Source organism: Chiloscyllium plagiosum, unplaced genomic scaffold, assembly GCF_037043375.1.
Source record: "Chiloscyllium plagiosum isolate Xiang-an unplaced genomic scaffold, Cpla_swu_hap1 HiC_scaffold_9, whole genome shotgun sequence".
In the NCBI taxonomy this organism is placed as follows: Eukaryota; Metazoa; Chordata; class Chondrichthyes; order Orectolobiformes; family Hemiscylliidae; genus Chiloscyllium; species Chiloscyllium plagiosum.
The window spans coordinates 69,226,930-69,241,579 of NW_028270147.1; the positions used below are offsets into that span (position 1 = coordinate 69,226,930).

General features: G+C 39.8%; 1 protein-coding gene across 3 annotated transcripts in view; it reads left to right on the plus strand.

Moving 5' to 3' along the window:
* Positions 1-14,051, plus strand: part of LOC122554476 (protein Niban 1) — a 133,483-nt gene extending 119,432 nt beyond the window's left edge. For all 3 annotated transcript variants that reach the window (XM_043699559.2, XM_043699560.2, XM_043699561.2), the window contains exons 12-14: positions 2,342-2,449; positions 9,044-9,155; positions 10,522-14,051. In XM_043699559.2, the coding sequence (XP_043555494.2) occupies positions 2,342-2,449; positions 9,044-9,155; positions 10,522-12,089 (1,788 nt within the window). In that variant the 3' untranslated portion in view covers positions 12,090-14,051. The remainder of the gene's footprint in view (positions 1-2,341; positions 2,450-9,043; positions 9,156-10,521) is intronic.
* The last annotated feature ends 599 nt before the right edge of the window (positions 14,052-14,650 follow it).

Consider the following 14,650-nt stretch of genomic DNA (forward strand, 5'->3'; position numbering starts at 1 on the left):
GGTAAAGATAACTCTATTTGATCAGTGACTTAACAAGTGGTGTTTTCCACAGGTCTGTAATGAGGCTTCATTGGATATAACAATAACTCCAATGAGGGATTCACGTTATACATCCAGATGCATATGACATTACTTAGGAGGCACATCAATTTGTGTAGATGGAACTTACAGATGAGCAGAGTTAGATTGAGTGAGTGGAAAAGTCAATGACAGGTGAATTTTAATGTGAAAAAAATATGAGCTTATTTGGTTTGGATGTCAGAAAGTCAAATGGAATCTGACAGAACCAATGCTGGAAGTAGTGTTGGACAAAAAGGACATAACCATCCATGTGTGCAAATTGCCAAAAGTAATCAAAACTGATAAGAAAATGTTGCCTTTATCTCAGAAGCTGAGATTACAAAGGTGATGTAGTTATCTCTTGAGTTGCAAAGCAGATTGATGAGACGATGTAGAACATGGTTTGAGCATTGATTCTCAGGAAAAATATATTTTCCTTGTAAAAGATACAGATTCACCAGAATGGTCCCAAAGCTAAATCATTAAGACAGATTGCACTTTTTTTTGCCCTTTAGTTTAGAAGGTTGAAGGGGATATCAAATTGAAGTATTTAAAATAATGGATTGATTTGTTAGGTTAGATGCAGGAAAACTCTCTGAAATTAGGGTGGAATCTGAAACCAGGGTACATAATATAATATTAAAGCTAGATCATTTGAGGATTGAAATCAACAAACATCTTTTCGCACAGAAGTTCGTGTACATCTGAATACGTTCCCCCAGAGCCCTGTAGATGCTGAGTGAATGAAAATGTTTATGGACTGATTATAGTAGATTTATCTACTATTATCAGTGTTATTACACCAAGGAACATGCACATTATCAATGTTATCTTTTATAAATATAATTACAAGTATATACAAATAACAATTAAATATAATATTTTAATGAAATATATCAGGTCATTAAAGGTAAACTGTAATACAAAGAAAAAGTTTGATAACTTTCAATAATCTGCTCAATATTATGTGCATACTCGTGCACATGTGCATTCAGAAATAATTGACTTTGTTAAAAGTCAATTATTTAATGAATGCACTTTAATAAACCAATCATTGTGACAATACTATTTTACAGTGAACACATAAATAAAGCGTAAACCTAAGTAAATCTTTCCTTTTCATAGTCAATAGTGACTTTGTAGAGGTTTATAAAATCATGAGGGGCACAGATTGGTTAAAAAAGACAGGGTCTTTTCCCTGGGCCGGGGGAGTCCAAAACTAGAGGCCATAGTTTTAGGATGAGTGGGGAAAGATTTATAAGGAGCCTAAGGGGCATTTTCTTCATGCAGAAGGTGGTGCATGTATGGAATGAGCTGCCAGAGGAAGTGGTCCAGGTGGGTGCAATTACAACATCTGGATAGGTATATGAGTAGGATGGGCTGAGAGGGATATGGGCCAAATGCTGGGACTAGATTAATTTAGAATATCTGGACAGCATGGACGAGGGTCTGTTGGACTGAAGGGTCTGTTTCCGTGCTGTACAACTCTGTGACTCCAATCATTTTAATGTTGTGTTCATGTGCACGGTGCTTTGGTGAAAATGGCCATTGATGACAGAAAACCAATTCTATTATCCAGGGATATGGAGCATTGCAGGATAAATAAGGTTCAAGTAAAGAACTGTCATGATAGAATTGACACAGGCTTGTTTGGTTAAATGGCATTGCTCTGTTCCCATGTTCTTTTATTAAAAGGCACCTTGATTTGCTGAGTAACCTCTGGTTGAAGCCATTACTGCATATAGGCAGACAGAGCTTTACTAAGTGGACATGTATGATGTCAAGCATAAAGCACATCAGCGAACCAGGCATCCAAGATAACGAGGGAGAGAGTCAGATGCCAGTTCATTTTAATACTAGAGGGATCTGATTTTTGGACTTTATTGAAACCTTTTCTTTTTCTAATCATTGGTTCTTAGGCACTCCTGGGCTTTCTGCCAGTTATTCTATTAATATTTTTGTCCCTTGCACTATTGTTGGCATCAGTGGGTTTTACTGGGAATCCTTTTATCTGATGTGACTGGAAATAAAGGGAAAATCCATGGAGAGGAGCCAGGCAGGTCATTTAGGCAATCTGTGCCTTTCCAATAATAACTCCTTATGCAGATATGCAGTTCGGTATAAGAATTATTATATTCACTGTTGAAATGAAATGAGTTACTTTTAACATATAGCGCAAGTTAAATCTAAACATTGAAACAAATATCATGGCTTTGGTTTCTTTCATTTTGCATTGTTTAAAGATAGAACAACAATTTCAAATGAATGTTTTCTCTCCTAGCAATTTGACCATGACAGCAGCACTGTAAGGAAGAAACTGTTCCAAGAAGCCCTGGTCCATATTGCATTGCCAACACTACAGAAAGCATTGGCACCAAATTACAAGCGTGTAAGTGATGCATTACTTGAGATTGCAATTGTATTATGACTGTATTATAGACACTACAATCAAGTGCTATGACATGAAAATGCTCATTTTGAGAGACTGCACTCCCAGTGCCAAGATTCCCACATTGGGAGGAAGAGTGAAGAATTAGACACAGAGCTTGGTGCACTCAATAAGCAGTCCTATTGAATTCTTGCAGTAGGAAATTCTGCCAAGCAAAGTTGATACGTGAATCAAAGGCTTATGGAATTAAGTGAACTCTGAGGGAAATGTATCTTTTTGTATCACAGCATTCTTCATTTTACTAAAACATCGCTTGTAAAATTTTGAGTACTGACTCCAAGAGATTGGGATAAAATTGTGCCAACAGTTTACACAATGGTCTAAAATCCCTCAGATTGATAGTTTAGTAGAGTCAGTGCCTCCTGGATTATAAGTTGAAGAATGGAATTTCAGTCCAATACAGGAAGGAAGAAACAGAAAGGGCTGAAGAAACTCAGCAAGTCTGGCAGCATCTGGAGAGAGAAACAAAGTTAAGGTTTTGAGTCCAGTTTGACTCTTCAAAATTGCTTTCATTAAATATTTTATGCTCTTTTTCGCTAATATTCCACAGGGCTAACAAAAGAGTTTAGGACTGATTTTCCTAATTCTGCTTGCATTTATATATGTCTATTATTGTCATATTTATCTTACAGAATTGCTGCGAGTAAAACCAGCTGTAGTAGTCTTGGTTGCTATTTACTCAAGGTGACAGGGTCTCACCTGCCACCTGGAGAGCAGGCAAAATCCCTTTGGCAATGGAAATGCCAAACTGGCACCCCTTCCACCCAGCACTCCCACCCCTGCAAGAGCTGCTGGTCAGCCTGAGGCCATGACTGTGCACTGCTCAGTGGTGCCATTGGGGGACTGGTTGCAGCTGCTGGTAATGCACCCATTCAACACAAGAGTCACAAAGGGTCCCCGGCCACATGTGAGTAATCACAGGATAGATTTGTGGGAAAGGGGTAGGGGAAGAGGGTGTGACTGCAAAGGCAGGTATGGGACTCCCTTCCTAATCCTGAGTCCCCTGATCAGTTGCTATGAGCAAGGCACCCCCACCCGCAAAGCCAGCCCATTATAGACTGGTCTGTAGTGGAATCTCTTGTCACATATGTTACAGTGAAGAAGGTTACTTCAGAGTACAATGTGATCTTGATCAGATGGGTCAATGGGCTGAGGAGTGGCAGATGGAGATTAATTTAGATAAATGTGAGGTGCTACATTTTGGAAAAGCAAATCAGAGCAGGACTTATACACTAAATGGTAAGGTTCTGGGGAGTGTTGCTGAACAAAGAGACCTTGAAGTGCAGTTTCATAATTCCTTGAAAGTAGAGTCTCAGGTAGATAGGATAGTGAAGGTGGTGTTTGGTATGCTTTCCTTTATTGGTCAGAGCATTGAGTGTAAGAGTTGGGAAGTCATGTTGCGGCTGTACAGGACATTGGTTAGGCCACTGTTGGAATGTTGCATGCAATCTGGTCTCCTTCCTATTGGAAAGACATTGTGAAACTTGAAAGGGTTCAGAAAAGATTTACAAGGATGTTGCCAGGGTTGGAGGATTTGAGCTACAGGGAGAGGTTGAACAGGCTGGGGCTGTTTTTCTTGGAGTGTTGGAGACTGAGGGGTGACCTTATAGAAGTTTTCAAAATCATAAGGGGCATGGATAGGATAAATAGACAAGGTCTTTTCCCTGGGTTGGGGGAGTCCAAAATTAGAGGGCACAGGTTTAGGGTGAGAAGGGAAAGATATAAAGGGACCTAAGGGGCAACGTTTTCACGCAGAGGGTGGTGCATTTATGGAATGGGCTGCCAGAGGAAGTGGTGGAGGCTGGTACAATTGCAACATTTAAAAGGCATCTGGATGACTATATGAATAGGAAGGGTTTGGAGGGGTATGGGCCAAGTGCTGGCAAATGAAACTAAATTAGGTTAGGAAAGCTGGTCGGCATAAACGAGTTGGACTGAAGAATCTGTTCCATGCTGTACATCTCTATGACGCTATATACACCTCACTCCCTCCGAGCAGCTCTGATAAGGTTTCTGTTTGGGCTTCCAAGACATTGAACCCCACAGTTAAATATCAGCACAGGGAATAGGGCTTTAACGATTTGTATGAGCCTTCCTGACCTGCATTTAATCAGGGCAGAAATGGGAAGGGAGATGGGCCCCTACCCATCACCCTCCCACCTGATAAAATGCCCCAATGCCACCAAACCCACTTCAGAAGAGGGAATTAAATTCCAATCCTAGTTCTTGGTTCTGTGGGATCTGCCTCATTTTACATTTCAGGGCAAGATCAACAAATTCAGAGACAGTTGCACATGAACAGTTGACTGAAAATCAAAATTCACGTTTCTTGTTTTTTTTCACTTGCCTTTCCCTGAAGACTGGGCTAGGCTTGATATGATTTGGGAGGAGTTGCTGACCTGAGCAATAGATCAGCCTAGCATTGCGCACCTCATCTTCCACCTGGTAGCCTACAGCATGGCGGAATCATCATGGAGTTCTCCAATTTCAAATAACCTTCCCACCCATTCCCCAACTCCCTTTCCATCTCCCATCCTCCCTTCCACACCTCTGAACGACCCTTCCTTCCAACTACCAACTGGATTTTTCCTTCTATCGACCAACCAGGTCGTGGCCACTACCTATGTTCACCTACCACTACCTCATAACTCCCACCCCAATACATAACCTCCCCCCCCGCCTTGTTTATTTGCAGCTCCCCCTACCCTCACCTCCATTCCTGAAGAAGGGTTATACCCAAAATGCCGATTTCTCCACCTCCTGATGCTGTCTGGCTTGTTGCATTCTTCCAACTACCTGCCTCCCTACTTTGGATTCCAGCATCTGCAGCTTTTGTTTATCTCTAACTGTGGAGGGATAGCAGCTGTAGTTACTGGAGACATTTTTTATACTGTTGTTCACTTGAAATCCCTGGAAGTGTAGTTTAGAAGAAAGTTTGGGCACTTATTACTTTATTTTCCTATCTGTATCCCTGGGAATCAAATAGCAACCATCAATGGAGGATTTTTAAAGTCCTGAGTATCTGCTGTTTCAGAGGGACAAGAGGAGAAAAATTATTCTGCCGTCAGTTGAAGAATGGAAAACAACTGAACCTAAAAAGAGGGAAATGTATCCCTTGGAAATGGGAGATTGAGTTTGTAGCTAGAAGGAAGACTTGACTCGCACCAGATCTTGCTGTTACAGTAAGCTTTTGAGGAATCTAACGATGCTTTAATCTTCATTCTGTAAGCTTAAGATTGGTTGCCTTCATAGACTTCTGTGTTTGTCTTTTGTTTAAACTAAATTGTAACTATTTTCTTAAATAGGATTAAACTCTCCATTAAAAAGTAACTACTCTAAATCTCATTTCTGCTATGTAACCAAAAAATAAGATTATTTGAAATAATGTTGTGTCACAATGAGCACAGATACTTAACATCTGGAATTTCTCCTTCTGCTGCAGGGATATTGTTAAATAGTGAGTTAATGAAAATGAGAGAGATAAGGAGAGGTTAAGCAGAGCAGAGCAAATCTGATGCCTACACTCTATACCTTCAATATATTTTTCGCATTTAAATAATTGTAGGAAATAAAATCGCTGAAATCTTGTGGACACAGGAGGTGGCTTGACTGTCACCTGCGGATTCAGTCAGAGATCATGAGCCAGTCAGACAGATATCTGGGGTCAGGTCTGAGTCCAGGATCAAGACAAAATGTGAGGCAGTAGTGGTAGTGTCCCTGCCTCTGGATCAGGAGGCCAGGGTTCAAGTTCTCACCTATTTCGAGGGTGTGTAATAGCATTTCTGAACAGGTTAATTGGGAAAAGTTGACACAGAATGGGCAGGAATCCTAAATTTTGGTTATTGCTAGCCAATCAGAAGCCTGCAGTTCTTTTGCTCAGCAGAGGAGGTGGTGGCTACTGCCAGAATGACAGCCACCAGGGACCAGGAATCAGGAGCAACCTGGGACCAACTAACTGATGGCAGGTGGGATGCTGGTGGGGTGAGGGTGTGGGGCTCACAGTGTAACAGGGTCAGACAGGGAACTGTGAACAAATCCATCCCCACTGAGGAAAATTTGCTCATGAGGGTGACCAATCAGAGAGAAGTCTGAATGGACAGGGAGGAAATAGTGAGAAGCTCCTCTAATCACAGTCAATCACATACAGGAAAACTGCAGATGCTGGAATCCAAAGCAGATGAGCAGGAGGCTGAAAGAACACAGCAAGCCAGGCAGCATTAGGAGGCGCAGAAGTCGATGTTTCAGGTATAACCCTTCTTCTGGAATGGAGGTGGGGGTAGAGAGAGCTGCACTTCCTGATGCTGCCTGGCTTGCTGTGTTCCTCCAGCCTCTTGCTTGTCTCCCTCTAATCACAGGCTGCTTCGCTCACAAGGCTCATTAACAAACCTGTCAGCAACTAATGTGACAAAGGAACAACCTGTGATCGGAGGAGCACCGGTCAGCTCAGTAACCGCTAGAATTGAGGGATTCACTGGGGAGTGGAGAGGCTAAGGTCTGGGGGCAGTTGCACCAAGGTTTAGATGTGGCTGACAGGGGCTGGGAGCCAGACACTGTTTTCCCCAGTCCTGGAGAGAGATCCAGGTCTGGAAGAAGCCTTTTGCCACTGCTGGAAGGAGCAGGGACAGCCTTTATGTTGAGGCAGAGTCTGCCCATGTGGAGTGAAGCGATTGTGGGGAAGAGGGAGAATGTAAGGAGGACAAAGGAGACATGAAACTGGAGAGCAATGGGGAAGCCACAACTCTAAGAGGAAAGTTGAAGGGGTTGCGAGGAAGGTTTGGGGAGATTGGGAAGTCAGAGATGAAACTTAAGAGATACGGAAGCTGCAGGAGGACCGGGAAGAAATGGGAAAACTACTGGCTACAAAGGAGAGTGAAAGAAAGAGGGAAGCTTCATGGGGTTAGGAGATTGACAGATGCTGCAAAGTATAAGAATATTTCAAATCTGTCAACATAGGAACATTGAGCTAACAGAGAGCAAGGAAATTTGAAATTACTGAAGTAATGAATTAATGTGGTATCTCTAAAGTTGATACATGTTCAGGAGCCACCCTATGGGAAAGATTGCAGTTGGTGTTATTGTAGTGAACACTGCTCAGCTGTTAAAATTAAATCTGGAATTGAGAACTGAGATGCAAAGGTAAGATATGATTTGGAGATGCCGGTGTTGGACTGGGGTGTACAAAGTTAAAAATCACACAACACCAGGTTATAGTCCAACAGGTTTAATTGGAAGCACTAGTGGTTATAGTAACTTCTGGGTTAATGTATTCTGGCTTTGTGAATATATGATGGAAATGAATCAGCTCATACTTCATCACTCTGCTTAAGCTGTGTTTAGGGTAATGGCTTTTATATTTAGGTGTATGTGTCAGTTATCTTTTTTTAAAAAAAGCATATTTTGTTTCCTTATGTCTATTGTCATGTGCCCATTTAAACGGTGTTTAGGAAATTGAGTCTTCCCTTGTTTGTTATAGGTTTAAAGTTTACTGGAGTTGATAATGATTGAGAATATTGATTAATTCTTCTAGTTCTGATTCTGTGTCAATCTAAATACACCAAACGTTAACACAAAAACAAAAGGCAATGTTTCATGTCACTCCATCCTTATGAAGAAATGACTCCGAGTATAAAAAAAAGTGCCTCCCTACTTCTGTTAGCTAAACAGGATCCCTCAAGAAACAGAAACAGAAAACGATGGAAAAGCTCAGCAGATCTGGCAGCATCTGTGGAGAGAAATCCAAGTTAATGTTTTAGGTTTTGAGGAAGAGTCACTCAACCTGAAACAATAACTCTGATTTCTCTCCACAGTTGCTGCCAGACCTGCTGAGATTTTCTAACAATTCCTGTTTTTGTTTCTGATTTACAGCATCGGCAATTTTTTCAGTTTTTATTTAGAATCTCGCAAGAGGAGCTTTTGAGTGGAGTGGGTGGGGTGGGGGGGGGAAGGGTGGAAATGTGCCCTCGTCAGCAATAAATGTAGGGTGTGGCTCTCAGCAGCTCTGCCCATCCATCTTCCTGATGCCATGCACCTCGATTAGATGCTGAGTATCTTTGAATATGGTTCTTCCCACTAACCCACTGCCTGACCCTCAGGAAATGATGGACAATCTACATAGCTTGTTCTTCCCACAGTGACAGACCCATCTGCATCTGGGTAAATACTGGCACTAGTAGAATGTGACCCCTAATTTCTCATGAATTGGCTGTTTAAGGGTCTTAAATGTGGTGGGACAGGAAGACTAACAACAGGCCTTTCCACCCCAGAGTTAACCAGGTTGGAGCAGGAGATGGTGGAGTATTTACCTGCCTTGCTCCTATTGGATGAGGATCTGCAATCAACTCTATTGTATTCAAAGATCTCATGCAATCACCTAAAGGAATGTTTCAACCATATGTCTTGAAAATGATATTCTCCTTATGACTGAAACCTGTAGCTGATGAAACAAAGCGAATGCCTGAATTGAGGATCGTAAAAATAAAATATTATGCTGGTTAGTAAAGAGCTGAATGTCAAATTCATTTTCTCATTCAACAGGAGCTCCAGAAGTTTGAGCAATACATCTTTTCAGATTACACAAAGCTCATTCAAATGGAGAATATCTATGAAGAAATCTTACTTGAGACCGTTCTCAGGGAGGTGGTCAAAGGTGAGTATTTTGTTTCATAAGTGCCAACCTTAGAAAATTAGTTGAAGCTTCAACGTGGCTGGTAGAGTTCGGGAAGACCATTAATTTAAACGTAGCATTGAATATAAGCTAATTGGGTCATAAAAAATTAACAACACAACAGCACTTGGTCTGGTCATTTAACCGTGTCTTGACTTTCATTAAAAAAGAAAAAGATCTTCCAGTTACTTTCCCGCTCACTGGCTCAGTATGGGTTAAGGAAGGAAGGAAATATTTTATCACTGTGAACTGACTTAGACAGCTATGCAGTATGGCCCCTATATAATACCCAAATATCGTGTAGGGTTTTATTCATTCATGGGATATGGGCATTGCTGGCTGGCATTTCTTTCCTAACCGTAGTTGACCTTGAGAAGGTGGTTTTTTGAACCATTGCAGTCCATGTGCTGTGGGTTGAGCCACAATGCCCTTGGGGAGAGAATTTTCGGATTTTACTCAGTGACACTGAAAAAATGGCAATATATTTCCAAATTTGGGATGGTGAGTGGCTTGAAGGGGAACTTGCAGGTGGTGGTACTCCCATGTAGCTACTGCCCTTATCCTTCTCAATATAAGTGGTCACGGATTTGGAAGTTCCTGTCTGAGAATCTTTGGTGAATTTCTGCAGTGCATCTTGTAGATAGTACACACTGCTGCTACTGAGCTTCAGTGGTGGAGGGAGTGGGTGCTTGTGGATGTGGTGCTAATCATGCAGGCTTTTTGTCCTAGATGCCAACTTTGTCACTACATTCAACCTCATGCCATTACATTGACTTCATTCCTACCTGCTCTTGAAAAATTAAGCTACTCCATTATTACTTTAAAAATTAACTGTTCCAGTGATTTCAGGCCCATTACCTATAGATTACAACTGTTCTAAAAGTTTGATGACTAAATTCTACATGCAGCAAGTCTTGTTCATCAATCACCACTACTTTTGCTGAATTTCTTTGCTCTCCAGTCACCAATTTTTCACTACTTTAAAATTCTCACCCTCTCCATGATCCAAATTCTCCCATGTTTATAATCTCCTTCTACAATTTCCAGAGTTCTTCATTCCTCTCACTCCTGAGCATCCAGTCTCCTTTGATCATGCCTTCAGTTGCACTCTCTCTCTGTATCCACTTTCTCTGCATCTTCCTATCCTCCTTTAAGACTCTGTTTAAAACCCAAAGCTTTGGTTTGAGCTTTTAGCTAACCATGCTATTATTTCTTATGGCTTGGCCTCCATTTTTGACTGATTATCTCTTGTGCAAAATTTGTAATAGAAATGTTGCATTTCAGTAAGGTAAACTATGTTGTTTTAATTTATTTTCATTTGAGAATCAACTTGTTTTTTTCTTGATAGTGGTGAATGAAGCTGCCATCTTGAAGAAACACAACCTCTTTGAAGACAACATGACTTACACTAGTGACAGTGATAGTAATCTCACTGATAAAAATGAAGGAAAGACTCCACCAGATTCTCAATCAAGGAGCCCTGCTAAAACATCATCTGAAGGTTCAGATGCTGAGGGATTAGAAACTGTAGAAAAAGTGACTTTACAAATGTCTGCTCCTGCAACAGAATCCTCACTGATTGAGATACAGGAACGTAAACAGTCATCAGCCTCACCGGATAAAATTCTTCATACTACATTAGATTCTAAACAGAATGGAGAAGGGATTATGCAAGTAGATGCCAATGCAGTGCAGGAAACTAGTCCAAGCACAATGACTTGTCAGGAACCTGACAAAGTAATCACAGTTGATAACCAGAACAATAACGATAACATACCAACAAATGAATGCCAGAATAGACAGGCTGAAGTACAAGATGAAAGGGACAATTCCCCAGCTCCTGATAGTTTGAAAGAAATACATGATCTGTTAACGGTGGCAGTTGTGCCAGTTGAAGAGGGTCCCGAGACTCAGAAAGCTATTCCGCCTAATGATGAAAGCCATAGTCAAGTAGACAAGGAATCTAGTCCAAACGTGGATGAACAATTTAAGGATGTAGAAGAAATGAAAGAAGATGATATGTTGGCAATTGAACTTGTGGAAGGTCAAAGTGAGGATAGTAAAGAACCTAAAGTAGAAAACATACTAGCACCAGTTGAGGAACTTGTAGAAAGCCACAGTGAGAAAGCTAATGAACTCAAAACCTTGCAATCAACAGTTAAGGAACTTGTGGGAGAACAAGGAGAGGAAGATGATGAATCTAAAGACTCACAGTCAACCGTTGAGGAGCTTTTGGAAGAACATGATGAGGAAGACAAGGAACCCAAAGAATCACCATCCACAGTTGAGCTTTTGGAAGAGCATGGTGTGGAAGATAAGGAACCCAAAGAATCACCATCCACAGTTGAGCTTTTGGAAGAGCATGGTGTGGAAGATAAGGAACCCAAAGAATCACCATCCACAGTTGAGCTTTTGGAAGAGCCTGGTGAGGAAGATAAGGAACCCAAAGAATCACCATCCACAGTTGAGCTTTTGGAAGAGCATGGTGTGGAAGATAATGTACCTAAAAGCTCACCATCCACAGTTGAGGAGCTTGAGGAAGAACATGGTGAAGAAGATCTCAAAAGCAAAAGCTCACCATCTACAGTTGAGGAATGTACGAAAAATCAGAGTGAGGAAGAGGTGTCAAAAGAAGACTTACCAGCAACTGTTAATAATCTTGTAGATCAAGACAAAAAAATGACAGAAGCAGTAAAGCAAAATGAATGTCTAGAAATTGAGCCTTGCATTGACAACATTGAGTCTAATCATGTTTCTGAAAGTAGTCCAATATTGCACAAAGATGCAGTTGAAGAAGTGAGAACTATAGACACCACAGACACTGAAATAGCACTTGAATATTCTGAAAAGGACAAGGAACAAAGTACATTGAACCAGGATGAAGCTAAGGAGGATGAGAAAGATTCTCCAATGTAGACCATCATTGATGTAGAAGCAAAGGGAAAGGAATTGGTGGTAAGTGACTCATAATTGCAGTAAACAAATCTGTTGGATCACCAATCAGTGAAGAAAGCACCTTGACATTCAAACTCCAATATAACAATTCCAAGAAACCAAAAAACCCTATTTCTACTTTGACCAAAGGCCTTTACTGAGAGATCTGATCTAGATTACATTGGATTGCACTTCCTATTCTTCTGCTTTCCTTGTGAAGTGACAAGAGAAGAGGTTTGTTCTCGATTTTATTTTAAGTGTCTTTTTCACCACGTAAGGCTTCAAGTGGGTACGCAGTGATTCGGTTTGAATGGACTGTAAGAAAAAAATCCAAGTTTACACCCAAGTGCACCAAACAATAATTGAAGAGTGTGCTTTAAAAAAAGGAGATTATGTGAAGGACAATGGAACAGCTTTTGGTACAGAAGAGGTGGTTATTATCACAATTCAAAACAATTGCAGGAGATTCAAAGCCAGCAACTTCCTTTGTTTAAAACAGGATCTGTAATGTTAACAAAACCTTTACAATAGATTCTATTTTCAAGTCTGCTTTGAAGTTTTGGATGGTATCTACAAAAGATAGACATTGTAATCTGATATAATTTAGTTTCTTCTTATAGCTGTTTGTTAATGTATAAAGGAATTATTAAAATCATGTCTTATTTTCACCTGCTGACTATACTTGGAATGCTATACAATTATTTACATTACTCTGTTTATAACATAGAATTTAGGCTTCAGTTCAGTATAGTTTCAGCCATAAATTAATACCTGCAATGTAATCATTTAGTAGAATGCCCAGTTTAGATTTATGCCAATACCAAGACTGTATGCCTGTCTAATCACTTTCCTCTTCACTGTTCAAATAAGTGTAGCAATGGATCTTGCTGTTATCTGTTGATTAATGGAATTAATGTTGATGTTGTGTGACTTCACACTTTCTAACACTCTAGCAGCATAAAGTGATACTGGCCTGTGGTTTTTTTATATAATTCAGAGTTCGCCAATCTCTCACTTATCCTGCTCTAAGGTGTAGTGTAAATACAGCAACCTTAATATTTCAAATGCAGCAATCACTTTGAGTAAAGAACTAATCATACAAAGTTGGGTTATTTTGATGCAGCCAAAATTGTACCTGCTCTGCAGTCATTTCTTTCAAACTTCAATATCAGTGTCTACAGCTGACGTTTGAATGAACAATTATAATTGTGAATTTCCAAACAAAAACTAATCAACTACATAACTAAAAATATAAGGTGAAAGTGAGGACTGCCGATGCTAGAGATTAGAGTCAAGAGTGTGGTGCTGGAAAAGCACTGCAGGTCTGGCAGCATCCAAGGAGCAGGAGAATTGACGTTTTGCAATAAAGCCAGTCATTGCAATAAGGGAAACAGATTAAACATTTCCATTTATCTTTTAAGTGGAGGGATAGGACAGTTCTATGTTAAGACCTGTGTTTGTCCTATGTGAGGAATTCACAGCCCTTTTCCCAAGAAGACAAAGAGATTGAATATCACAGGTTTCCTTTTGGAAGACAGGAGGAGGGAAATGGGCCTTTTGTTTCAGGAATAGTCATTCTTTGAAACCTGAGATGCATTGTAGAGGTATGCTAGTTATTGGCCTCCCAACGCTTGAGCTGTATGTCACAGAAAATCCAAAAGAGGGAAAAAAACAAATACTCATCAAGTGGAATTTTAAAAAAGCATAGAATCACACTACTATCACCAGGGATGATGATTAAAAAATACACAGTGCTAAATAATTAAAAGTTATGCAACTGCAAGTATCACATTATTTTAATTGTTATTATAAACTAACTTATCACAATTTTGAAAAAAATTCTGTTGATTTGCAATTGTAATGTACAACTATCAATGTGTCTATTTCCATACTCCATTGTACAATTTCTTGCAATAAAATATTGTCTTTAATTAATAACTGGAAGGGAGTGTCAGTTGATTATGGTTATGGGATTTTACAACAGTATTATCCAAGTTTGATCAATGGAATAATGCAGAGTTTCATTTTCAGTAAAGGAAACACATTTTTATAAAAATGCATCAATAGTCAGTAAGTGTACAGTCATTATGAGGCTAAAAACTTAAATTATCCAACAACACCCTAACTTGCATTCTGTTATCCATCAAACATAGATCTTGCTTCTTTTATCTAGAATTACAGAATTCATAAATGTTCTAATTGAAGGTGACAATAAGTCAACCTGACTAGGTCCTTTGTTTAATGATTTGTTAAATATAATCAATTACTAACACTTTCTGAAATGGTTAGCCAACTTTAGTTACTTTACAAGGATTTTAATACACTCATACAGTAGTTTTAAACATAATATTGCCAAAGAGTGTTGTGATGTTTGATGGTGACATGGAGTTAGCTCCATTTAACTCAGGACTTTTGTTTTATTGTTGAGTCCTTTGTTTCTAACTGTAAAAGGACTTCTCATTTTATAATTCATTTACTTTCTCACCAAATACTTGGAATGGACATAGTATGCAATTTTTTTACTGAACATTGCTTATTTTTTC